Genomic DNA, 27214 nt, shown 5'->3' with positions numbered 1-27214 from the left:
GGGGAGGGCAGAAATGAGTAAATAACAGGCCTTTTTTTGCCCCCCCCCCAGCAGCACTCTCTAAACCTCCATAAGGCTATGCATGCAATTTGTTTGACAAAAAAGGGGCCGTTTTCACGAAAAATGGGCCGTTTCTTGCTTGTTTTTTGCCCCTCACCCCCCAGGAGCACTCTGCAAGCCCCCCCAAGGCTACTTATGCCTTTTTAAAAAATGGGCCCATTTTCATGAAAAAAAGGCAAGTTTTGGGAGGTTTGCAATATGCAAAAACTTTTTTTTTCTTTTTGGAAAGCTCTTTAACTGATTGATGAGAATTATATTGATCAAGTGCTGTGCCAGCAGAAACAAAGTCTTAAGGTGCTGCAGATTGTCAGTGATTTCCTTCTCCAGCCCATGGATAAATACACCTGGATACATCTACCTACCTATTCGCTCGCTCCCTCCCTACCTACTGTATTTCTCTCTCTCTCTATCCCTCTATCTACCTACCTACTTACCTACCTACCTACACACACTCTCTTTCTCCCTATCTACCTACTGTATTTCTCTCTCTATCACTCTATCTACCTACCTACCCCCCCTCTCTCCCTACCTATCTACTGTATTTCTCTTTATATATATTTCTATTTCTCTCTCTATATATCTCTACCTACCTACCTACACACACTCTCTCTCTCCCTACCTACCTACTGTATTTCTCTACCTCTCCATCTCTCTCTATTTCTCTATCCCTTTATCTACCTACCTACCTACCTACTCTCTCTCTCCCTACCTACCTACCTACTGTATTTCTCTCCCTTTCTTTCTCTCCCTCTCTCTCCATCTGCCTACCTACTTTTTAAAAAATTTGCCTCTTCAAAACCTTGGTGCGTCTTATACTCCGATGCGACTTATACTCTGAAAAATACGGTAATTTAAAGGAATATTTGAAAACAAAAGAAAAAGAACAAAAATAAGTTGCTACTAGTTACTATGGCCAATTTTTTAAAAAATGTGTAGAGTGGAGCTTGTTAACTATTGTACCATAAACATATGTTATGTTTATGGTATGAACATATTATATGTTCCTAAACATATAATTATGTTGCTATGATTCTCTTATAGACACTGGTTAGCCTTTGTTCAATATTGTGTTGGAGTGGATTTTGTAAACAATTACCAGAAGATTAGAATGATTGCCCCAAACTCCAAGATGAATAGAATATCCAGGCCATCATCAGTCTGGAAGAGAAGCCTCTATTGGTCAAAGTGTGGACCTATACATATTTTGTCCATGAGTTATGAGCAAGCTAAAGTAGAATTTAAACTACAGATTTTGGGTGTAGAGTGACAAAATGAGTTGGATATCATCTTTAAGATGATAGGAGCCTTACTCTGAATTGGAGACCACAGCTAATGTTAACTTGCCACCCTGGAATTGCAAGACTGAATGGCTATAGATTTCCCTCCACTTCAGGGACTATGCAATCTTTGGTACTGGACAGGGTCGCATTGCCCCAAACAGACCCAGTGTGTAATCTGAGATCCTCCTAGATTCATGATTCCTGCTCAACAAATAGGTAGCAGTTATGGCTAGGAGGCCTTTGTATGGTTCTGTTTTGTGCACTAGTTACATCTGTTCCTGGATTGGGAAGTTTTGCTCATGGTCACTCATGCCCTGATGACCTCCTGGGTGATCTCCCAGATGTAATTATTGTAATGCACTTTACATGAGGCTGTCCTTGAAAAGTGTTTGCAAGCTTATGCAGTATGCAGTGGGATATGCAGCTATGGGTACCCTTAGAATGGCACATGTTACACCTTTATTCCATTGATTGACAGTTTGCTTCCAAGGCCAATTCAAAGTGTTTTTTAATCTTTAAAGATCTTTGTGGCATCTCTGAAGTATTTCTCTGTCCTATATCACGTCCTAAAGAATCAAGAGAACTTTAGAAAAAATGTTTATCTGCTTCCTTTACTTTAATCACAGTGAATGCGACAGTCTGCCACCCTATTTTACTGCTAAACTGCAAAAAATATATATCCTTATTTCAAGTAAATAAAGGCCTTCTGTGGAATTATATTATATAGTATATAATATTCTCATTATGCATAATGGGAAGGAATGTTCTTTTTCTTTGCCCTTCAGGAAATAAATCCCAAAGGGAAGAGTTGGATTCTGTTCTTTTTCTTTTTGAAGTAAGTTACCCATTTTCAACATATACTGAGCATTATAGTTATATGGTTCTTTATAATAATAAACACATACTTTGTTTACAAGCACAATGGTTTGACCCTAAATAGCGGAGGTGGGGTCCCTCCCTCTTAATTGTTTAAATAAATGATAAAAATATAGCAATTTAATTAGACCAGCCTGCTATCAGACAAGATGTGTAATGCGAAGAAGGAAAGCAAAGACAAAAGTTTGGAAGCAGACAATTTACTATTTTAAGAACATAGATTTCCATTTTGCAGATTCTAGTCAGAACATTTATGAAGTTGTCAACCAGCTCTGTGAGCAGTTCTAGATACCCTTTAAAGTAGATATCTAAATGGTCAAAATGTGAGGCAATGACATGAATAGTGACATGATCAAATGAAGAAGTTAAGTGGAAATTCTTGCCTCTAATTAACCAGGACAAGACTGATTGGTTCATTAATTAGAAGTTGCATCTGAATCTGACCAAAATAATAGATACGACAAATTAGTCACTTGGCTGCCTTTGTGAAATGTTGCCAGCACACAAATGTAAATAATAAATAATTCATCTTTTAAAGAAAACCCAATATTGTAGTATTATTTTTAGGAATTAGAGCATCTGATGAGCTCTAGGAAAATGCCAGCAGTCTTACCTATGGTTACCTAAAGCTTCAGATTTTGATCAAGTCTAGGGTTCCACTGATTTGTAAACTGATTGGGAGACTGATTTACATGTTTAATTATAATAAAGTTAATTGGCTCTGCTTAGAATATTATATGATTCTTGCTTTGTTGTTCATGAATTATAATATAGAGGTCTAAACTACGTACGAACCCAGCTTTGGCTTATTTAATAAATAATGCTTTATGAAACTATCATGGAGTACAATTTGTGACTCTAGTCAGTGACTCTGTAACTAGATGTCAGTGATGCTTGATCTCTAATTTTAAACTGCCTTTGCAGTTGATGATTCTGTGGCTCTTTACTTCAGAATAATCCATATTGAATTCCGTGGCTTCTGTTCTGAGTATATTAGATTATACTGTGCGCTATGCAAATTAGACTAAATCACTAGATCTAAGAAGCTGCTTTATGTAAATGTAAAACAACAAATTTTCTTAACTTCTCCAGAGGATACTACAATTATTACCTGAGAGAATTTTCTATCGATGGCATTTTCATAGCATAGGTAAGTATACTTTTTAAGTCCAGATTAATAAGCTTTCCTATTTTGCCTTGTGGTGCAGTTAAGGCAAAAAGATGTTGTCATCTTTTCTCTTAATGGGAAACAACAAATTGGATTGACGTGTGATATTTTACACTTTGCATATTAGATTGCTTTTTTGGTATGCTAAAATGTTGAATGAAAGATATTGAAGTAATCTTTATAATCGCTTGTCTTTATCTCTTTAATTTGATATTTGAACAATTAGTTTGCTATAGTGGAGAAACCAATGGTAGTTCAGATATCATTGCATCTGAATTGTTAAACTGTTACATGGTGATAAGACGCATCATCTAGATTCTATACCAAATTGTATTGTTTTTAATCAACAGTTTGGAAATGTATTTGTTGTTGAAATGGTTGCCTAATTAACTGGAACGAATTCTATTGGGTGCCAGCAGGTTCTAATACCTGTATGGAAAACCCTACAAGGTATCTTTTTAAAATCAATGAAATAAATGTGGGTAATAAATTTATGAGAACAGATAATTAAATGAGCATTGCTTCAAGATCAGTGTGTTTTCTTAGAGGTAGTTATTTTAACTTACTTACAGTATTTATTTATTTAGTACAATTTATATAGCCATCAACAATTAACTGTGCCACAGGCTCACTTAACTTCCCAATTTTTATACTTGGAAGAGCAGCCAAAAGGCAGCAAGAATGCAGTCAATCTAAACTTGGGAGAATAGTGTCAAATGGCAAGTGCAATAACAGAAAAGGAATGCTTCTTGGGGGTCCCACTAGATGACCTTCTTTTATGGATAGGGCCTCAAACTGGGTAGAGACAATCAGAGGAAGACAGCGCCCCAGATATCCTGGCCCTACAGCATACAGGAATTCATAAAAGTGGGGATCAGTATGTTGTTGAATTACTTCAAATGAAAGTTATTTTAAATGGTTTGATAAAATATTAAGAACTTTTTATAGCAAGGACAGTTTTTTTTAAAAAAAAAAACTTATCGTACAAAGTAGGAAATTTTTTAGCCATAATTCTATTGTATTTCCTGCATTGAGAGCTGCACAACATATTTAGAAAGTTTGAACAAAGTAAAATTTTAAGCCATATGCATGTAAATGTTTTTTATTATATAGTAGTTATAGTAATATATAGTCGTTTTTGGCCACTGAAGGCATTACTATTTTAGTTCTTGAATTTACATTTATTTTTATCGACCATGACTAATTGTAACTAATCTTTAATTTGTAATTTTCCTAATCCATTTTTCTTTATTTTAGGGTCAATTTTGAAGAAACTTTTGCACACTGGAAACTGCCTTAAGGTATTTTGGTGCTTGCTTAAAATTCTGCATTTCTCTAAATACATGTTCATAACATTTTGTTTGTTAGAAGAAAATGATTTGTTAAATACAAGGCAACATGTGATATACTGTTTTCATATATTTCACTGCTTTTTGGTCCTAGTTGTGCCCTTTTGATTGTCATATCTGTTTGTATTTTTTTGTAGAAGCAATCTCCATGTGGCGGGAGGAGGCTCAAAAACATTGCAAGATGGCGGTTGCAGCAGTGTGATTTGAGCACACACACACACCATTTGTGTGTGTACAAATGCTATACAAAGTGTAACTGCCATCTTCTCCTTTTGTCATACATACACCTGGCTGCTGCTGATATTACTGCTATTTAGTAGCAATAAGATTAGTAAGATTTATGGGCCCTATTTTTTTGGGAGGCTTAGTCAGAATTATTTTGTTTATGCCAACAGTATTTGAACCATCTTCAAGCCAAATATATTTCTAGAAATACTTATTTATCTATAAATACTTGTGATCTATTAAATTATGGAAATTCAAATATCCATAGTTTAAAATCTATTCAAAACATTTCATTTGTTACTGGATGGAATTATGCAATTGGTCAACAGTATTTATTTGCAAACTGATCTAGTCATAAAATGTATTAATTGTGTTCTTGATTTGTAATGGTTTAAACAGGGTGTAATCAAAATATACAGCATCATAAATAATATATGGTTGTCATTTTCCAACTATGAATATTTTCATCTTATTTCTCCCTGTTACTCCCTCTTTAATGAGAAAATATGGTTAAAAACTTAAATTGTCCAAGCAATTGGACAACGTTTTGTCTCCTGGACATGCCTCTCTTCTACCCCTTTTATTATAAATCTTGTCTCATTTTCTTTCTGAGCTTCCTCTTCTTCATCCATTAATTCATCCCTCCATGGTAGTGGATCTGAGTACTTGAGAGACCGCCTTCTGCCGATTACCTCCCTTCGACCCATCAGATCGCACAGATTAGGCCTCCTCCGAATTCCATCCGCCAGTCAGTGCCGACTGGCGACTACGCGGAGGAGAGCCTTCTCAGTAGCAGCTCCGACCCTTTGGAACGAACTCCCCGTGGAGATTCATACCCTCACCACCGTCCAGACCTTCCGCATAGCCCTTAAGATCTGGCTATCCCGTCAGGCCTGGGGATAAGATCCTAATCCGCCCCACCCGAATGTTGAATGAATGTTGTGTTTTACTGTTTTACTTTATTTTATTCACATATTTTATGTTTTGTCTTGCACTCCTTCCCACGAATTGTAAGCCGCCCTGAGTCCCCTCAGGGAAAAGGGCGGCCTATAAATGACAAATAAAACTAAAAAAACAAAAACTAAACTAAAACTAATTCTTTGTCACCTTTGCTCCTCAAGCTTCTTCTGCTCAAATCTCTGATGACCTTTAAGTACGCTGCTCCAGATAAAGCTCAATGTGCGACACTATTTGCAAGGTTGGGTCACAGGGATTAGTTGGGATTGCTTTCCTTCCACCTTCCTTCTTGCAATGTAGCAGTGCCCTTGCCCAAACTCCTTGGCCTGCAATTAATTTAGCAGTTGAGTTCCCCAGTTCATAGTTCTTCAACCTGCTTTCTCTGACCCCAGAATGATATGGCTCAGAAGTTCACGGTCCCTATAGAAGTGGTCCAACTTATTCAGAGCCCAACTCACTTTGCATAAGTTTTGTTTTGAGACAATAGCATCATTATCTGAGATTCACATATGTTAATAAATTAGTCCCTTCGCCCTGGATCACACCCACTTGGTCCTTTAGCTCTCTGCAATTGCAGAGGGAGGTGGGACCTATCAGGGAGGTGGGACCTATTCAATCAGCCTCCCCATTGACTAATGAACCAGTGAGCTTTAGAGTGAACTCAGAGGTTTTTTTTCAAACTCTGATTCTGAGTTTGTCCAAGGTTCTAGTAATGGCTTGGAATGAACATGAGACAAAGGCCCCTTGGAGTGTGTGTACTTCTGTGATCACAGATACTGCAAGATCCCTAGTTTACCAAGAAACTCTAGAACAGTGTTTCTCAACGTTAGCAACTTGAAGTCCGGACATCTTCAAGTTGCCAACGTTGAGAGACACTGCTCTAGAAGATGAAACAATGGAAGAGATGTCTATAGCACTGCTGGCGAAAGATGAAGAGCTTGTGTTGATCATCCTGTATAATTTGCATAATCATTTTGAGCAAAGTTATATGAGTCTCCTTTTTGTTGGATGATGTTGTATAGATTGTTTTTTCTGGTGTTCTGGGTGGCTGCAGGATATCTGTACTATAATAGGATTTACTTGTTGTGATTAGAACAGCATAGTGATTTTACATCCCAAGGTGTTTTTTCAAAAGGCAACCAAACTTTCTTTGTTTTGCTTGAAGATGTTTCACTTCTCATCCAAGAAGCTTCTGTGGATAGTACTGAGACAGCGTTAGTTGCCCCTTTGAATAATCTCTGGAGGCTGTCCTGATTCTCCTGGGTCACTTGCTGGTTTACCATCAACCATGGTATTCTTCAGAATGGTTTTAAGATTTAAGAGTTGAGGAGACTGTTTTGTGGTTGTTTACCTTCTTCCTGAGTGATCAGTTGCAAATGATTAAATTGGTGTTTTTGGAGAGTGGGTAGAAGAGGTCTAACTTTTGCTCCTATACGGAAGTGCATGGCTAGAGGGACGTATGGATGGATTTATATAGATCAAGAGATTCAGGTATATAGATTCATTCTTGCTCTTACAAAGTCATGGCCCCCAACTTTATGGTTGCTGACTGTCCAACGATTTTTTGTGCATTCGTTAAAGATGAATATATACTGATTTGCAGTTTGTTCTTGTCTGTATGCTAATAAAAACTACACATGAATTGCTTATTAAATGGAATTGGTAAGCAGTAACATTAGTCAAACAATATTTGGGAAGCTAGTATGCTTTGTAAATATATAAAAAACAGACTTCCTCTTCAGTTTCACCCATTAAAATGTCTCACTCATGGGATAAAAAAGACACCTTTATTTCTCTTCCTGAAAGTTAGATTGCATCAGAAAAGGCATTTAGAAGAGGCAATTGGCTGATAATCCCATTGAATGTCAGTTGGCAACATTCAGCAAAGAAATATAACCAGTGAACTTCCTGGTGGAATTGAGCCAAGAGAAAAAACTAATTTTGAATTCCTTATTGTAATGCAATCCATAAGAAGGATCACAAAATATGTGTTAAGTTGATATACTTAAAAGAAAATTTGATTTGGTGCAGAAGGAAACTAAAGAATAACTCTTTAAATCTTGTAAGAGAGAAAAAAATCACTTCATCAGAAACAAAAGACATAACATTTGGAAAAAAATTGGCAACCTGTTAAGAGCAGCTAGGACAGATTCAAAACTACCTCTGCAGAATATTCTTATATGTGTAGAGAATGAGCAACCTCTAGTGGCTCTTATAGAGAAATACTTAGTAGAGTAAAAGCTGAACGATTAAACTGTACTTGTACAGCCTGAAATCCAAGTAAGATTTCAATGTTATTCTAAACTAAATCCAGGACTTTCTTTTCCTATAGCCATTGTTTGTTATATTATTTATTACCTTTATTTTCATCTTCACTTAATATAATCTCTATAGTTTTCTTTTTTTTTAATTTTTAGTTTTGAAACAGTGGTGGTAGTCAAGTCAGGTTTTATTGTCATTTCAACAATATACAGTACAATACACAGTGAAACGAAACGTTTTCCCAGGACCAAGGTGCTACATCAGACAACATAGATAAACTTTTTTTTTTTAAAAAGCAGGAAACAGAGCTACATATAACTCTAAATCTAAAAACTTAAAGAGAGAAAAAATACACAAGCTAAAAAGATACACAAGCTAAATTCACAAAAAATACACAAGCTAAATACACAAGTATTTATGCTTCCAGTTTCTTTGCGTTGAGGAGTCTGATGGCTTGTGGAAAGAAACTGTTACACAGTCTGTTTGTGCGGGACCGAATGTCAGGTGTTTCTCATGAATTTATGGTCCAGTGAGAGATAAGCCTATATTCTGTTTGGTTTTTCTTTGGTTCTGATTTTTTTCATTAGTTTACAGCTGTTCTATATAACTGGGAATTCTAATTTGGTATTGGATCCTTCAGCTGACTGTAATATTTTAAAGAAAAACTGAGTAGAAGATGAAAGTACGTTTATTAAGGAATTTAATTTGGTCTGTATAAGGAGATAAAAGACTCAAGATACTTACTCAAGATACCTATCCTGGCAAATGTTCATATTTGGATTTTTTTACTATTTTCTTGATCCATAATTAATAGGTCAAGAATTGTGCTGAGTTATCTATCTTGATCATGACTATGATTTTTGGTAACAAATGTTAAGCTGGTGTAAGTTGACATTTTCATATGTCACTATTAAAGGATCCATAATATACTAATTAACAAAGATTTTGCAATTTTTTCAAATACATTGATAAACAAAAGGAAGATTTGGTATTTATTTAAATTTTATATACAGCATATAGGTGTATATGTTGTGTGCAAGAAGAAAAGCAATCATCACATTAATTAGGAAATCAAAGAAATTAATGTTGACGTTGATGACACATAATTGTGTAGTTTGTAAATCTGCTAAACTGACATAATTAGCCTTCTGATGCAATTTTCATTAAGATCTGAAATCTGATTATGAACTGATTATTGTATTTTCATCATTTTTATTTTAAAATGTGATGGTTTCTAATAGATGTTTTGTGAATATTTATTTTTATACTGTTTTTTTTAAATATGCCTTCTTTTCAGATAAGATGTGAAGGAATACGGCTATTTCTTCTTTGGCTGCAAGCCCTCCAGACTAATTGTGCAGAAGAGCAGCTGTTAATTTTTGCTTGTCTTGTGCCTGGTTTTCCTGCAGTTCTATCTTCAAAAGGTCCATGTACACTTGATACCCTCATCAGTCCTCCTTCTAGTCTTCCTAATGGTTAGTTATTCTACTCTTCTGATTTTTTTATTAAGTTTCTTGCAAGTGAAAGTTAGTTGCTCTGCTAATGAAATATTAGTCAATTGACATCAATTGAAGTTTTAAATAATGGTTGTAATTACTGTGTCTATAGAAAAAAGTTTTAAGCAGTAATTAAAACACTTTTAATTATTCATTTAGGACAGTGGTTCCCAAACTTGGCAACTTTAAGACTTGTGGACTTCAACTCCCAGAATTCTCCAGCCAAGTCTTAAAGTTGCCAAGTTTGGGAACCACTGATTTAGGAAATCTGTGTCCCACTCACTTACTTAAAATAAATATTCTTCTTTTCATTTTGCGGGTGATATTGTTAGGCCCTGATACAATATTGCAATAAGTTATGTGGACAGAATTACCTTCTGCTGACTACCGATTGCCAGAAGTTTGGCAGTTCGAATCTCACCAAGCTCAAGGTTGACTCAGCCTTCCATCCTTCCAAGATCGGTAAAATGAGGACCTAGCTTTTGGGGGGCAATATGCTGATTCTGTAAACCGCTTAGAGAGGGCTATAAAGTCTTAAGTGCTATTGCTATCTATATATCTTCCATAGAGTTTGGTTTCAATATTGGTGCATGATTATAGTACCTAGTTGGTAAATTGTGCTGTCAGCCTCCGCTTTGCTGCTGCTTCTGCTGCCATTGGAACGGGGAGGGGGGGCATTGTATTTGGGAGGGGACTGATTCTTGTGCTGGAGGAAGATTCTGGAGTTTGAACTGTCCACCTTACTGCGCATGTGGAGGAGGAGTGTTTCCCGCCAAGGCCAACGGCACCACCATTCCATCCTACTGATGCCTTTCGAAGTTATCTCACACCTGACACTTGGGCGAATTATGATTGGACTGTACATGAGTTGCCAAGGGGAGGGGAATGAATTATACAATATATTATTCGCTTCCGCGCCTAAATAATCAGACTTCGCTTTGCTTCGCTTCTGGTCATTTACAATTAGTAAAAGTACACTTGATTTCTATCAATGGAGTCCTGTGGTCTTCTTTCCTGATTATCGAATGAAGGAGTGCTGACATGTGCAATGTTTTTGAAAGGGAAAGATCATTGTCCAGGAAGTATGATACACCTTTGATTATATGTTTCTGGTTTTTGCTGGGAGCCATAAGAGACTGTGTTCTCTGGTCTTTCTAATTGTCCAATTTGGTTCAACAGGTTGGGCATGTTACAAGTCTTGTCAGCCAAGGAATGTGAATTACATAGCAACCAGATATATTTATTTTGTATTTTATTTTTAAAAATTATTTGTATGTTTTTATGATGCAGAGTCAGAGTCACTTACTGAGATGGGTGACTGTAGAAATCAAATAAATAAATAATAAATTAACAAACACTATTCTGTTCTTTGTGTCTTATAGAAGATTATTTTTGGGAACTCTCTTACTTTTTTGTATTTCACTGAGTGGTTATTGTAGTTTGAGAATGGCTTGAATTAAACACTTAAGATGTTAAGCTTGCCAACCAGTTATGGCCATTACAAAAGACAGTGTATAGAGCATATAAAGGTACATTACCCAATGAGTGTAAATTGGTGTTACTTTGTGTCCTTGCCAATGTGTTATGCCAGTATGTGTGGGCTAGCCCAGAAAAGCAGGTGGAAAAGCAATAGCTTTTTTTTCACAGTTTTTCAAAGCATTTATTTTTAAGTTGCAGTAGGGTACTTTATGCATTTATTCTATGCCGTTTCTTTAGAGGGTCTTTGCTGGACAATTGAAGCTGCTGTGCTATTTGTTCCTCATTCCTAATGCCTTAAAAGAGTTGAACAGGGAATGCATTTATGAAAGTGAAATCCTTGAAGGTGCCTAGCTAAAACTTGGCAGGAATTACTGTCCCATAATTTTCATTCCATTATTATGCCAAAAAATGAAGCAGCTGCAGTCATTAAAAGGATGTTTCACCACCACATTCTATGGTCCAAGCTTTTAATTGAAACTCAGAATTGCTTAAATTGAATTGATTTGCCTTTTAATCTTAAAAGTAGAAAATTGAATCATGCCACCTGCTAAAGTTTGGACTGGACCAGAGCTTGCTAAGACAGGTTTGTTACATACATAATTTTTTGATATATGAAATGTTATATTAAAGCTTAAAATAGATCTTGTTTTTTGATAGAATTAGGAAAAGATAGTTCTTGATATATAGCATAATTGAATCTTCGACTGAACTGTTTATGGTGGCATATTAGTAATGTAGATTTTCCCAAATCAGCATGAAAGTCATGATTAAGAAGAAAGCATACAAATGGATAACGAATAAGGAGATTATGAATGAAAGATAGAAATGTATAGTAGGGAAAACACTAACTGCAAAGAAACCGATTCGGAACTGCTGTATTTTATACGATGGAACTTGTTGCTCCTATGTTGTTTTTAAGTTATGTGTTTGTTTTTGTTGATGTGTTTATGTGTTTAAAATAAAATAAAAATTATCACAAGAATAAATGCCGAAGGGACAGGGAATGCTGTTACTTTCCCACCAAAAAAAAGAAGAAGAAAGCATAGAGAGCGCTAGGAAGCAAAATGGATAAAAATCGATATTTTTTAAATTTAAATAGGATTTTTAAAAATCAAATTTACTTTAATAAAATGCTTTTGGAGTAAAAATCTATCTAAAGATAGTTTTCTATTTAAGATACATTACTAATTTAGTTTATTCAGCATGAAATGGAGCTTACTTATATAGCATGAGACTGTATATTCTGCAATATTTATATTTTTGGTAAACTCATTCAATGAATCCAAGCTCTGCAAGCATGCACTGCATCGAAGCATTCACACAATTTCACAGTAACTATGAGATAAATCATAAAACAAAGTTCAGGAATATTGCTTTATCCCATTGTTTTGCAATTCTTTGTACACTACAAACTGTATGATTGTTTGAAGAGAAATGCATCTGTACCATCAGGCTCTAAGTATGAGGAGGAAAGGCAAGCAGTAAAAATGAAAGTGAAATCTTCTAAGCAGCTTATAAATATAATATTAAAGAACACCTGTCATTTCAGATCCATCATGGTAGCAGCGCCTGTTAGCGGGCATCCACTCACCTGCTGCCTGCCACATCCCACACCTTGTTGTTCACTGCCACATCACCAGCCATGACCATTAAAGTGAATGGGACTGTCAGCAGCAGGTCAGAGGAGGAGCCACTGTGGGATACAGATGATAGTTGCTCTTTAAAAATTATGATTTAAATCAAGCCTAGTGATTTAAATAATGATTTAAATTGTGATTGAAATCACCCTGCTAAGAAGACAAGTCTCCTGTTAAATATGTTAATGCAAAGGGAAGTGCTAGATATTGCTTGTTTAGAAGAGCCATTTGGAAGAGTAAGGGCCCTTGCTTCATCATGCTTGCCATATTTTATCCTTATGCATTATGTTTTATTGATTTGATTATAATTTCTTTGTTGTGAGCTACCCAGAGTTATTTAGAGTTGGTGGCATACACATTAATACAAAGGTTGTTGTTGTTGTTATTGTTGTTGTTGTCCACCCAGTCATTGAGGTGTTTGGACTGGATTTGGCATTTTTATCCACCTATCAAATCCATCCCAGATGATCTGGGATAGGCAGAGGTTGTTTGATGGTGTTAAAGGCCCCAGGATGTATTCTGTTCCAAGAAAAGTTGCCCTTTACTGTTGATTGATGATGCTTTTGTCAATTGTAATAATAACAGTAAATACACACCAGTCTGAAATAATAGCTGCCAATTCATTAGCTAATGTTGGTCTTCATATGCATTGCATTTGTTCCAAGAGCCTGGGATATCATAATGTATGTGTGGGTATATGCAAATGTAAGATGGAAATTTCGTCAACGCAAAGATTTTCCAAGATTTATCTAAAGCAGTGTTTCTCAACCTTGGCAACTTGAAGATGTCTGGACTTCAACTCCCAGAATTCCCCAGCCAGCGAATGCTGGCTGGGGAATTCTGGGAGTTGAAGTCTGGACATCTTCAAGTTGCCAAGGTTGAGAAACACTGATTTAAAAGCTTTTTGATACGGCACCCAATATTCCAAAAACCATTGGAACCATTGCTGCCAATTAGAGAAAGTGGAGAAATATCAAAATACGCAAATCAAAATTAAAAAATCACAGCATCATCTTTTAACTTTCATTTGCATTGCTTGATATTTCTCCAATTCTTTCTGTTCTATCCCCTTATTGTCACATCAATTGTCCTTACTTTCTTCTTTTCAATCACAGTTAAATCTAGTGTGTTATGCTCCAAGAATTTGTCAGTTTGTATTTGGAAAGCCCAAAATATTTTAACCTGCTCATTTTCTACTACTTTTTTCACCACGATGTTCCCATTAATGTTTTATTATTAGCATATGATAATTTTTACAGATGCTCCAGTGAATTGTTTTGGTGACTTTGTTATGTTGTTGTTTATAGTCAATTTCCTCCATCTTGTACAAGTTGAGTATGTGAGCTATTGTTTTTTCAGCTTATTTGTACAGTCAGCACTTTGAATCATTTGACCCTTCCCACTCTCTCGGCCTTCCGAAAAGTGACTAAAACCTGGCTTTTCCGGCAGGCCTGGGGCTGTTGACTTCACGAACAATGTCCAGCCCCACCTAGATGGAATGTATGGTGGTTTTTTTTAATTTGTTTCTTTTTTCTTTTTAACTTTTTATCTTGTTTCTGTAAGCCGCCCAGAGTCCTACGGGATTGGGCAGCATATAAATTTATTAAATTACTAAATTAATAAAAATTCTGGCCTTGATTGTATTAGTTTGAATAGCTTGTTCTTGAACAGCCAAACTTAACCCTTCAGTTTCTTTAAAAAACATTCCAGTTGTAAGCCATTGCCTAGTTTTATGTGCATAAACTTTTGCCACAGTCTTTTGTAGAAATTGATCGTGTAATGCTTTCCTTGATAGCAATGTATGTTTTTATTACATTAGCTTGATATTCATGTTTTTGTTTCCTCTACATTCTGTCCAAGTTCCAATTTTTAAGTTGCATCAATACTTGGTCTTGGTGATCTTTTATAGCCAATGCATGATGTTCTTCTTCAATAGTTTGTTTGACTTGAAAGTAAATCTCTGGCTCCATTTCTGTGGCACCAGTATAATATCACTACAAGGATGTAATGCATAATGAATAGTCATGAGCTTTCTTATTTTTTGCTCCAAACTGTCCAGTTCAGCTTGTGTCCAATTAATAATTCCAGCTGTATGTCATATCACAAGAATGGCCCAGGTATTGATGGCTTTGATATTGTTTTCATCATTTCAATTTTGTCTTTTATATTTTTCTCATTCTTTGAATGCATTCTTTACTAATTACATTTCTAATTTGTTATCATCCAACTGTAAAATGCCCAGTTTCTTGTAGACTTCATCCTGATGGTGTCAACATTCCAAATATCATCCAGACTTAAATCAGAGTTCAAGGCAGAGCTTTCCTCAAAATTCCAATTTATTAAGAGAGACATGTTGGTACATCTGTGGGAAACCCGAATCTGAAAGCTTCCTGGGTTTTCCACCAGTTGAAAGTTCAAGACCTTGCCCCCATACCCACAGGTTCATCACATGGTCCAATTTTCCACTGCCAAGCTGGCAGTTCCAGCCATCTATTTCCAGTCAGGTGCAGAGGTGCAAAGACAAAGGATGATCTTGGGCTTCTAGAAAGGAATGTTTTATTTTGTCAATAACATTCTACTCCTTACTATCCCCCCTCCCATTTCCCCACTAATGAAACAGTATAGTAAAATAAGAAAGAGTGTGGCAGGCCAAAGATCCTAAAGGGAATATGACTGGAGGCCTGACAGATGGCTTCTGATGATTTGGCCATTTGGCCATTCGGCATTTCAATTCCATTATTGTTTGTAATTTTACTGCACTGTACTGTTATTGTAGCACATTTCTCATGATGGTAGTGATGATGATGGCAATGGTTGGTTGCACAGTCAGCCAGATGTTTTGGTTAGATTTGCCAATTTTTATTCACCTATCAAGTCCTTCCCAAGGATGTGGAATAGGCAGATTTTTCAAGTACAAATTTTATGGTGTGATCATTTAAAATCTTTATATGTTTTATTTAGGGAAGATATATCCTGAAGATATAACACCACTTTTACCACATGCTACTGGGGAAAAGAGTGAAGACCCAACTTGCTACTTTCTTCAGATACTCTTAAAATACATGGTAATTCAGGTGAGCACATATATAGTAATTTCATTAAAATTATTTAACTTATTCATGTATTCACGTATTAATTCCCACAGCACTGTCTCATTTCTCATCTTTCCTACTATCTTCTATTGGTTTCTTATGATTTATCAATTGTTGTTTATAACTTATGATTAATGATTGTAACTATGATTATGACCTATGACTATTACTTGCTGTTTATAGGTACACTTTGAGGTTATGCACTGGAGAAAATTCCTTGTGTGTCCAATCACACTTGGCCAATATAGAATTCTATTCCTATTCCTAGCCCAGCCTATTCTAATTCTTATTCTTGCCCTGCCCTGCCCCATCCCCTCCCATCCTATCCCCTACATAATATTTAACGTAAGTTGAGGCTTAGGAAAAAAGATTGCATTAAAGAAGTATACATAGAATTTTTCATTAGACAAATATTTTAGTGTTCTTTCATTTAACCTGAGTTATTTTTTTTAAATTCTGGCAAAGGCTGCAAAGGTGGAATGGAAGAATAAGGAAAACCTTAACACAGGATTTAAGTTTCTCTTTGCCCTCTTCAGAAAGTATTATCTTCCTCATTTATTCCCTTCTTTTATAAAACTAACCAACCTCTACAATCCTGTGCTTGGTAAGTAACTATTTTACCTCAATTATTTTAATAACATTAGAATAAAAGTTTCCCCCTAATATTAAGATTGAAATCTTTAGTAAATAGATGGATTCAAGATCCAGAAAGATCTTCACAGACTTCCACACTTGTGGAATTGTATTGACAAAATACAATTCAGTAGTGAGAAAAGTAAGTTTTTATACCGTATTTTCACGACTATAAGCCGCACTGAAAATCCTAAAATTTGATCAAAAACCGGCAGTGCGGCTTATAACCCGGTGCGCTTTATATATGGAGCAGTTTCCCTCCCCAGCGCCCAGGCTTTCTCCTTCGTTCCTGCCTCCCATCCCTTCTACCATCTGAGCAGTTTCCCTCCCCAGCGCACAGGCTTTCTCCTCCGTTCCTGCCTCCCGTCCCTTCTACCATCTGAGCAATTTCCCTCCCCAGCGCACAGGCTTTCTCCTCCGATTGGTTTTAATGGGGAGGTCCGATGGAATAGCGCTTAATGGGAGAAGGATTAATAGTTTCTCGGGTTCAAGCTGCGGATTCTAACTTTCACAAAGGAAACTAAAGCTGAGCAGGTAATTGCTTTATTAAAGCCGATTCAGTTCGCGGGAGATATTTGGTGCGCTTCTTTGAAAATCTCCCTCCCAATTCTGCCCAACCTTACTGGACGAACGGTGCGGGGGGGGGGGTGTATCATGTAGTGCGGAGTCCGAGGAGTGGCAGATGTTGCGATTTCGTTAGTAATTTGTTTGCGAAAGTTGCGCGCGGATGAATGTTGCAAAAAAAACGTGCGGCTTATAACCCGGTGCGCTTTATATATGAAAAAAGTTTGAAAAATTAACGTTAACTGATACTGCGGCTTATAACCCGGTGCGCCTTATGGTCGTGAAAATACGGTACTTAGGCAAGAAAAAACAAATGTATAAGTATAGAATAGATACTACCTGGTTCAATAGCAGTAACTGTGAGAAGGATCTAGGAGTCCTAGTGGACAATCACTTAAATATGAACTTGCAGTGTGCTCCAGCTGCAGAAAAAACTACATAGTCCTAGACTACATCAACAGAGGAATAGATTCAAGATCACGTGAAGTATTAGGCCCATTGCTTTGGTAAGACCACATTTAAAGGGACGCAGTGGCTCAGTGAGTAAGACGCTGAGCTTGTTGATCAGAAAGGTCGGCAGTTCGAATCCCTAGTGCTGTGTAATGGAGTGAGCTCCCGTTACTTGTCCTAGCTTCTGCCAACCTAGCAGTTTGGAAGCATGTAAAAAATGAAAGTAGAAAAAATAGGAACCACCTTTGGTGGGAAGGTAACAGCGTTCCGTGCGCCTTCGGGGTTTAGTCATGCCGGCCATATGACCATGGAGATGTCTTCAGACTCTTTGATTTTGAAACAGAGATGAGCACCGCCCCCTACATTCGGGAACGACCAGCACATATGTGCTAGAGGAATCTTTACCTTTAAGACCACATTTGGAATAACACTCTGGAGAACAGTGATAATTGCAGAAACTGGCTTACTAGATAAGCTAATTTTTTAAAAAAATTATGGCTTCTGATCTGCAACTTAAAGTTAATAAAATATTGATCTAACTTATAAAATTTAATTTAAGGTTACAAAAAAAATTATAATTAGGGTCAAGGTTTGTTTTACAAACCCAACCATGCGACTTATTTTATCTCTCTTAATTCACATTACTTTCACTATGTACAATTCTTATTGTATGCTTCAACCATGCTTTGATCATTTTTGCCTATGAAAGCACATTATTATCTTCATTTGTATTTCCATTATCTGCCCTGATATCCCAGTTTACAATGTCTGGAATGTAAGCTTCCATTTATAAGGCTTTTAAAGATTCAATTTAATGTTTTCTGTTTTACAGGGATTCCTGGCATGCGCCCCAAATCCGTGTATGTTAGTACAACTTGTGATGGTGGAAATGTTTATAATACAAAAATTCCATACCTGGATGCTCGTGTAATTTTTATAAAATGGCTTGTAGATTTTTTTCTGGAAAAGAAATACCCTACAGCAGCACAAACTTTCAAAAATGGTGTGGAGGTTCTACCCAGAACCATTCAAGTATGTTGCGAGTGTTACTTAGTTTAGCATTTCTGACATTGAATCAATATCAAATTACATTAGCTAAACTATAACTTACATGAGTTTGAGAACTTAAGTTTCATTTAGTAAAATACTACATATTTTGAGTCCTGATACCTTAAATAAGTATCATGTACCTAGTAATCAATTTTAGTAATAGAATGACATCCTTTTAATAATTAGCATTATTAAACATTTATTTCAGTTTAGCTTAAACTAATGGAGATGGAAAATTAGGACTGAATGTCTAAGTTGTATGCACATGCATTTCACTGGCTGCAATAAAGAATAGCAAGTAAAGAAATATGTCTAATTAATAAGTATCTGTTGTTCCAGATAAGCATACTACATAATCTAAGGCAGGCCTGTCAAACTCGTGGCCCGCGGGCCGGATGCATCACACACTGGCCGTGCCCACACCCAGTTTAGCAAAGGAAAAAAAAGTCCCGATATGTCCCGATATGATGATGCCATGACGGTACGAGTTTGATACCCCTGATCAAAGGGAATCACTGAAAGTAGCAGGGATAGTGGCCAGGTTATGGCAATCGCCATTTAATTGCAGGCTACCATTTAGGATTGTCCAGAGGCTTCCATTGATAAAATAGTGGCCACTAGGCTGTAATTACTGCATAATCACAATATCATATCACACCTCTGCAAAAGGTTGCCAAGCAAAATTGTGTCTTTGTGTGTATATGTGTACATATATGTGTATATGTATATACACCATACTTTTTGGAGTCTAAGATGCACTCCCCCCCCCCCCAAAAGAGGGTGAAAATTTGGGTGCGTCTTATACACCGAATGTAGCCCCGCCCACCCACTGGCCCTCACCCTTTGGCCTCTGCCTCCCAGCAATTTATCTCCTTGCAGCAAACGGGGAATATGGGGCTTGCGGAAGGCAATAGGCTATGCAATCCCTTCAGCCTGAAACAGCTGGTCATCGGGAGGCCCTGCTTAAACTGAAATTGAAAGTGAAGCTGTTTGCCGCAAGGAAGCAAATTGCTGGGAGGCAGAGACAGATTCCCCCCCCCCCCTTCTTTTCCTCCCCAAAAGCTAGGTGCGTCTTATACTTTGGAGCTTCTTATATTCCGAAAAAAACACTCTGTGTGTATATGTGTGTGTGTGTGTGTGTGTGTGTGTGTGTGTGTGCGCGCACATACATATATATTCAGTCTTTTTATTGAATTTTTTATTCAATGGTTTTGGGGTTTCGGTGCTGGGATTAGTTGCTAATAATTAGAAGTTAAACTAAATTATCTTAAGTAATTTCCATAAATTATCATAGTTGTTTCCTCATATCTTCTTAAGACAGTGGGTAATACAGCGCAAGATAAAAATCCTGAAGTGGAAAACAGTGTCCCATCAGATCAGGAGAAAAATCATATCAACCATAGTGGGATACTCAGTGATTCCAGTTTTTGCAGCATTGAAGAGCAGCACCGAACTGCATATGAAATCGTGCAACAAATATTTTTGTCTACAAGAGATTATGTGAATTTTGTTAATGAAGTATTTCATCAGGTTGGTATAAATTAACATCTGTTTATATGTTGCAGAGTATCAGTTCCATATCTTTCTCTTTCGGGAATCTGTAATATCTGTGAAAGATTTTAAGAATCAACCCTTAACAGTATATTAGCTATGCTTTTCATGGCACACATCCTTTCAGATAGTGTCATTAAGTGCTTAACCTAAGTTAATCGTGACTTTGTATTCTGTGGAATTTTCAAAAGCAACACCAATCTCTTATAATACTTGACAATCTTATGAAATGTCGGTCGATAAAAAGGATAACATATTTTGATATGTATTCATTAAATTTAGCAACTGCTCATCTTTCTCATAGAGGAACCTTGGGTTGTATACAAATATAAATATTAAAACATAAAAACTGAACATAAAAATTTAAAATAGAGGCAAGGCTAGTTAAAATTGAATATTCAAAGTTCATTAAAAGATAAGGGGGAGAATTTTCAGGGTGCTAACCAGCGTCATAGCTGTGTGTTCCTTTGCAAGCCCCAAGACGGATGGAAGAGTCGGTTCCACCACAAAACCGCGGTGGACTAAAGCGCGCTCGATGAAAGCGCGTATGTGACGTCATCACAGCGCGACGAAAACATCGCGCTGTGAGCGGTAAATTTAAAATTAAAGCGAAAACCTTACCCTACCCCCCCCCATACCTAACCCTAAACCTAACCCTTAACCTAACCCTTAACCTAACCCTAAACCTAACCCTTAACCTAACGCTAAACCTAACGCTAACCCTTAACCTAACCCTAACCCTTACCTTTATGTGAATCGGCTTGCTTTAATTTTATTTTAATTTTAATTTAATTTATTTTTAGTTTTTTTCATCACGCTGCTGATGACGTCACGTACGCGCTTTCGTCGGGTGCGCTTTAGTGGACCGCGGTTTTGATGGGTCACCGGAAGAGTCAGGTCTTTAGACATTTCCAGAAGGTCAGGAGACTGTCTCACCTCTGAGAATGTTTTAATAGTTGGGGGCAATGGCAGAACAGGTTCTCTCTGGACCCCATCGGTCAGTATTCTTTAATTGACGGGGTTTGCAATATACCTTTCCTGCCTGACTGAGAGAGGGATAGTCTGATGATTCCATAAGTAATCTGGCACCATGTCATGTAGGCTTTAAAAGTCATAACCAACATCTTGAATTAGATCTGGAAGCAAGAGCAAAGGCCCTCCTAGCTACAACCGCCACTTGTTCTCCACAAGGTCTCGGAACACTACCTTCATGGACAGTCTGGCAACAGCTTTGGAGTATATATCTTTGGGGCAAATAGTGCTTTAATTTACTGTTTAGGTACAGGAGTAAACCCTTGTTTAGGTCTGAAGATCAACAGTATGTAGCATGTTGCTATCTTTTTTCCCAAACCCATGAAACCAATCCGCATACATGAAATACTTATGTGTTGAAGAGTATGAGGAAAACATTTCTATAAATAGCTGAACTATTAGTGTAGAAGTTTGAAAAAGGTGGAAATCCTTTTCAACCACTAAAGTCTCCTTTTCCTATGATGTATTGAATTCCAATTTTTCAGTGAATAAATAAATATAGGAATGTAGCATAAAATTGCATTTATATAAATACAAATATTTTTAGATTGTATTGAAAGTACTCTATTCTGCAATCAGATAATAACAACAGGTACCAATCTCTAAATCATTTTGGTTGAAAGTATTTAAGTTTTAAAAAAATTGCACAACCTAATAAGTACCTAATAAGATATAGCACAGTAATAAGTGCTTATTTTAGGTACTTTAATATAGTATTATGAATTTTATCTCAAGACTTAATTAATTTATTCATGCCACCTATCTGGCAAATGTATACTATAAAAAAACCATTAAAATAAATATCAAAATACTCTACAATAAGAATATAAATATTATTTTAAAAGACTAGAAAAGAGCATATTTGGTATTACAAACCATACAGCCATCTCACTAATTCTCCATTTTCCTAAGGACACCCCCCCACCCCCAAGTCTATTGATAGACCTACATTTTGATGAACTTCTGGCAGGCTACCATGGATGGGTCCAGTCTGATCTCCAGAGGAAATGTTATTCCATAGGGCTGATGCCACAGCAGAAAAGACCTATATCCACATGTAGACCTACATGTAGACAAAATGTACCACATATCTCTTCTACCAGAATTGTTGCCACATTATTTGAATTCCTTTGTCTTAGTTTTTCAACCTATAATATTGTCCTGCACCACGTGCCTTTTGAAAATATTAAAGCTCCTCTCATGATAGGAGTAATGAAACTCATAGGCATCACGTAGACATTGAAAAAAGTTGAAAAAAGCTATACTTTTAAATAAGTATTAATATATATGTGTCTAACAATCTCTAAACCCTTGATCTTGATGTGCTTTTGTTACATAACTGTATGATGACATAATGAATTCTCCATAGTGATGGGGGAGGAGTATCCAGACTGGGTTGACCTTGTCCTCTCATTGATTGGATTGAGTTAGATAAGCTCTTTGGGACAAGCCCCTGGCCACCAGGTACTACCCAGTTATCGACTCAATCCACTCACTGGATGGTTCACCATTCTGGATCTCTAGCAAATCTCAAAGAATTAAATGAAAAATAATTGGACCCGTGAATTTTGCTTCCCTGTACCGTGTTACAGCCTCCTCCTGCAGGGACTGGACTGCCACAAGCCCCCTGGGGTGGCACGCTGTCCTGGTCACTGAGTGAGACCGTAGTCACTCAGTGAGGACCTTTGCTGGGCAAGCAGGAGGAGAGGGCACAAGCCTCCTGGAGGCAAGCCCTGCTGCGGAGGCTCTACAGGCATAGGAGCACCCCTCAGGAGTCGCGCAGCGAACTGCTGCTTCTCCAAATGCCACGGAGCGCCCGCGCTGGATCCACGTGGCCAGAAGACTGTGGAGAAGCCAAAAAGGAATTCCCTGGCCGCAGCGGCGTCGGAAAGAGGCAGGAAGCAAGGAATCCGACTGCAGAGGCGCGCAGCAGCTCCTTGGAGCTCACACCTCTTTGTGAGTACTTTTATAAGTCACGCCCTTCGTTTCCAGCCATGCGGTGCCATTTTGAAGCCAGGAAGAGCCAAGATGGCGGCGCCCAGTAGCTCCTAGGAAGAAAGGACCCAGGCAGCTGCAAGCCCGGTCAGCAGCCCCACCGGAGGGGCAGAGGAGCATCTACACAGGTCAGTGGCCTTCCCAGAGACTGCCCAGGGGGGCGGGGGAAGGAAAGGCCAAATCCAAAAGGAAGCACCTCACCCCCAGGGCAGATCCAGAGGAAGGGAGTGGTCAAAAGCCTTCCAAGTCCCCTTCCAAGTACGAGAGGCGAAGGCACAAGACCTTGGAGAGGCTCTGCAAGAAGGCTAGTAGCCATAAGACCTCCCAGGCCCGGGCACAGAGAGGAAGACTCCAGGCACTCCCTTTCCCAGTGGAGCCATAGAGGAGAACCCAGCCATGCCAGCAAGGATCCCCATAGACACCTCAGGCCTTTGGGGCTCTGCTCAGGGGGTGGCAACCCCCCCCCCCATTCTGTGGTGGGGGCAGCCGTGCCCACTAGACTACCACACTTGGGCATTCCCCTTGCTCAGGGGGCATGGGCTCCAGCTAGATACCCCCACAGGGGCACCCAACTTTCAGGAGTTGATGATGCGGGCCTTCCATCAATGCATGGCAGTGGCATTCCAATAGCCACACCCACAGGGGGCTGCCCCTTCCCCCCCCCCAAGGGTTTCTGAATACCTGGAAGCCCATGAGGAAGACCTTCCCAGCTCCTCAGCCTCATCCCACAAGGACAGCGACCTGGAGAGCAAGTAGGGTGAGATTAGGGAGGACAAGCTGTCTGAGGATGAAGGCATGCCTCCTAAACAAACATTCACCGGGTTGTTCCAGCCCTCATTGTTCAAGTCTCTGTTCTTCAAAGCCAAGACAGCAATCCAAGCTAGGCAACAGAGCAACAGAAGTGCCGCCTCAATGCCAGGGCTTCTCAGCGGAGAACATCTTTAACGAGCAGGCCATCAAGGCTGACACGATATCCACGCCCAAGGCCTTCCTTGATCTGGTCAGGTGCCAATGGGCATCTCCTACCACAGGTCCCTCACCCTTATCCACGGACAGGATGTTCTTTAACATGGACCAGGAGTTGGCTAAGGTGCTGGCACAGCTCTCCATCGATGCCCCAGTCATGGCTCTGCATACATCTACCAACATGCCCAGGGAGCCAGAGAATGCTCTGAAGTTGGAGGACAAGAAGGCCGACCTCACATTGCAGAGGGGTCATCAAGTGGCTGCTTGGGCAGTGAAAGCAGCCACCAGAGCCTCATTCATCAACCAATCATCCTTGTTGTGGCTGCGGGAGCTACAGCAGCGCACCCCCATAGTGGATGTCCGATCGCATCAGGACATCAACAAGCTGGTGGCAACCATCCAGTTTTCATCGGACGCCATCTTAGCTGCAGCCAGGCTTGCCTCCAGTGCGATCGCTTCATCGGTGGTGTCACGCAGGCTGCTGTGGCTACGGCATTGGCAGACGGACGTAAGCCACAAGTGGCACCTGGCATTGGCCCACTTCACAGGGGACTTCCTCTTTGGTTCAGCACTGAAGCCCTTCCTGATCGAGAACAAGGACAAGAGGAAGGTCCTACCCACTGCCCCGAAGAAGGGCAGCTTCAGGATGGCTCGATACCCCAGACGCTCCTACTCCCGGGGTCAAGACTCTGGGTCCTCATGAAGGAGGCCAAACGTCTGGGACAGTGGGCCGAAAGGAACCTCCGGTCTTTGAGGGCAGAACACATAGCGGGGGTGGACAACACCAGAGCTGATTGGCTCAGCCGGACCGAGGTGGACAACTCGGACTGGAGGCTGCAGCCGTCGATCTTTGAGGAGGTGGCGGAGCACTTCAGGCACCCGGAAGTCGACTTATTCGCCACTCCCCCCAACGCCCAGCTCCCAAGGTTCTTCTCCAGGTACCAGACACGGGGGGCAGAAGAGACAGACTCTCTGCGGAGCCCCTGGCCCAGGGGTCTTCTGTATGCTTTTCCACCCTTACCCCTGATCCCCAGGGTCATTCAGAAAATCCTTCAGGAGGGGGCGGAAGTGGTTCTGTTGGCCCCTCACTGGCCCCGGAGCCATGGTTTGCGGATCTCCAGTCACTTTCAGTGGAGAAGCCCTGGAGAATCTCCCAGGAGAGGATATCCCTCAGCCAGGGGTCGCTGGAGCACCCAGACCCTCAGTGGCTCCAGTTGGCCGCTTGGCACTTGAGCTGAGCATCCTGAGGAAAGACCTCTTCTCCCCCAAGGTGATACAGACTATCCAGGCCACCCGCAGACCCTCCAGGGAGCGCATTTACAGCTCTACATGGCGGGCCTTTTCCACATAGTGTAACTCCCGGGGAGCGATCCTATCCAGGCCATGGTGCCACAGGTTCTGGACTTCCTCCAGGCGGGCCTGGACAGAAGGTTAGCTCCCAAAACGATTAGGAGACAGGTTTCAGCCATCTCATCAGTTCTCCTGTGTGGCAGGAACCAGAGTTTGACTCACCACCCCATGGTCAGGCAATTCCTCAAGGGGGCTTCTAATTTCAAACCGCCCACAGTACATAAGTACCCTTCCTGGGACTTACATAGGATATTGGACGCTCTAACAGGCGCTCTGTTTGAGCCTTTAAGAATGGTTTCTCTTAAGTCCTGACTCTTATGGTGGCTTTCCTGGTGGCCATCACCTCCGCCAGGTGGATATCCGAGCTGCAAGCACTGTCCACCAGGGAGGATCTCTCCATGTTCCACCAAGACAGTGTTACGGTTGGATCCATCTTTCATCCCCAAGGTGTGCTCCTGCTTCCATCGAGCACAGGAACTGATCTTGCCCAACTTCTGTCCAGATCCTTCTCACCCATTAGAGAAGAAGTGGCACACTCTGGACGTAAGGAGGGCTCTGAGGATCTACCTCAGGAGAACCAGGCCAAGCAGGAAATCCGAAGCCTTGTTTGTCTCCTTCCAGCCAGGGTCTCTGGGAAACAAGGTAACTTCCACCACCATAGGCAGGTGGTTGCGAACCTGCATTGCCACTGCTTACCAATCACAGGGTCTGTCAACACCAAGTCATATCACAGCTCATTCCACGCATAGCGCAGCCACCTCCACAGCCTGGGCCACACAGGCCTCCTTGGCTGAAATCTGCAGGGCAGCCGCGTGGGCTTCCCCCTCACCCTTTGTTAGCAACTATAAATTGGACTCTTTTGCCTCAGCAGAAGCCTCGTTCAGCCGCAGGGTGTTACAGGCGGTCCACAGAGCGTGGGCCCCCCTCACCAGGCATGAGTTGGGGGCATGTTGCCTCAGGGGTCTCCCTCCCTAGGGATGTGTAGGCTTTGGTACGTCCCAGTCTAGATACTCCTCCCCCTCACTATGGCGAAAGGGTGTTGGTACTTACCTGATACGCCTCTTCTCATAGTGGGGGGAGGAGTATCCAGCCCCTTCCTGACAGTGTTTTGTGATTAAACGTTATGTTCGTTGTTTAAAGAAAGTTATATGTATTGATGTTTAAACCAATAAAAGCTAATAACTGGAATAAGAGTCTGGAGTGAATAGTGCAACAAGTCGGATAGAGTTCTTCGCCGATAACTGGGTAGTACCTGGTGGCCAGGGATGTCTCTCAAAGAGCTTATCTGACTCAATGCAATCAATGAGAGGACAAAGTCAACCCAGTCTGGATACTCCTCCCCCCACTATGAGAAGAGGCGTATCAGGTAAGTGCCAACGCCCTTTTTCTTTTATGGATGACAGCTTGATGGATTAAAGTAGGTAAATGGAGAACTTTGAGTTCAATCTCATATCTATTACTTCCCCTTTAGGCTTTTTTGCTGCCACCATCAGAGATATCCTTAACTGAAAAGATTGTGAAAGTTTATAGGAAATGGATACTACAAGAAAAACCTGTCTTCATGGAAGAACCAGATGCAAAGGAAACTACTCAAGATGATGATGTCATTACAGAACACTCAACAGAAGAGACCGATGGCAAACAGGTATGTCTTTATGAATAGTCTGTGGGTTTGTGTGATGTAATCAATTGAAGTGTGTAAACAGTTGTATAATGGAAGCAGAGATGTTGCTCAGTGTAAT

General features: G+C 39.6%; 1 protein-coding gene across 2 annotated transcripts in view; it reads left to right on the top strand.

Moving 5' to 3' along the window:
• RALGAPA2 (Ral GTPase activating protein catalytic subunit alpha 2) overlaps nucleotides 1-27214 on the top strand; it is a 192220-nt gene that overhangs the window by 8566 nt on the left and 156440 nt on the right. For both annotated transcript variants that reach the window (XM_087721899.1, XM_087721898.1), the window contains exons 3-11: nucleotides 2126-2175; nucleotides 3309-3366; nucleotides 4642-4685; nucleotides 9475-9652; nucleotides 15751-15863; nucleotides 16347-16485; nucleotides 18361-18560; nucleotides 19896-20108; nucleotides 26944-27117. In XM_087721899.1, coding sequence (XP_087578025.1) covers nucleotides 2126-2175; nucleotides 3309-3366; nucleotides 4642-4685; nucleotides 9475-9652; nucleotides 15751-15863; nucleotides 16347-16485; nucleotides 18361-18560; nucleotides 19896-20108; nucleotides 26944-27117 — 1169 coding nt within the window. The remainder of the gene's footprint in view (nucleotides 1-2125; nucleotides 2176-3308; nucleotides 3367-4641; nucleotides 4686-9474; nucleotides 9653-15750; nucleotides 15864-16346; nucleotides 16486-18360; nucleotides 18561-19895; nucleotides 20109-26943; nucleotides 27118-27214) is intronic.

The sequence above is a fragment of the Thamnophis sirtalis genome, unplaced genomic scaffold (genome assembly GCF_051295495.1).
Source record: "Thamnophis sirtalis isolate CommonGarterSnake01/CBP01778 unplaced genomic scaffold, rThaSir2_p1.2 scaffold_8, whole genome shotgun sequence".
NCBI classification, from domain to species: domain Eukaryota; kingdom Metazoa; phylum Chordata; class Lepidosauria; order Squamata; family Natricidae; genus Thamnophis; species Thamnophis sirtalis.
Note: the sequence above shows the minus strand (reverse complement) of the source record. Positions and strands in the feature narration are given on the sequence as shown.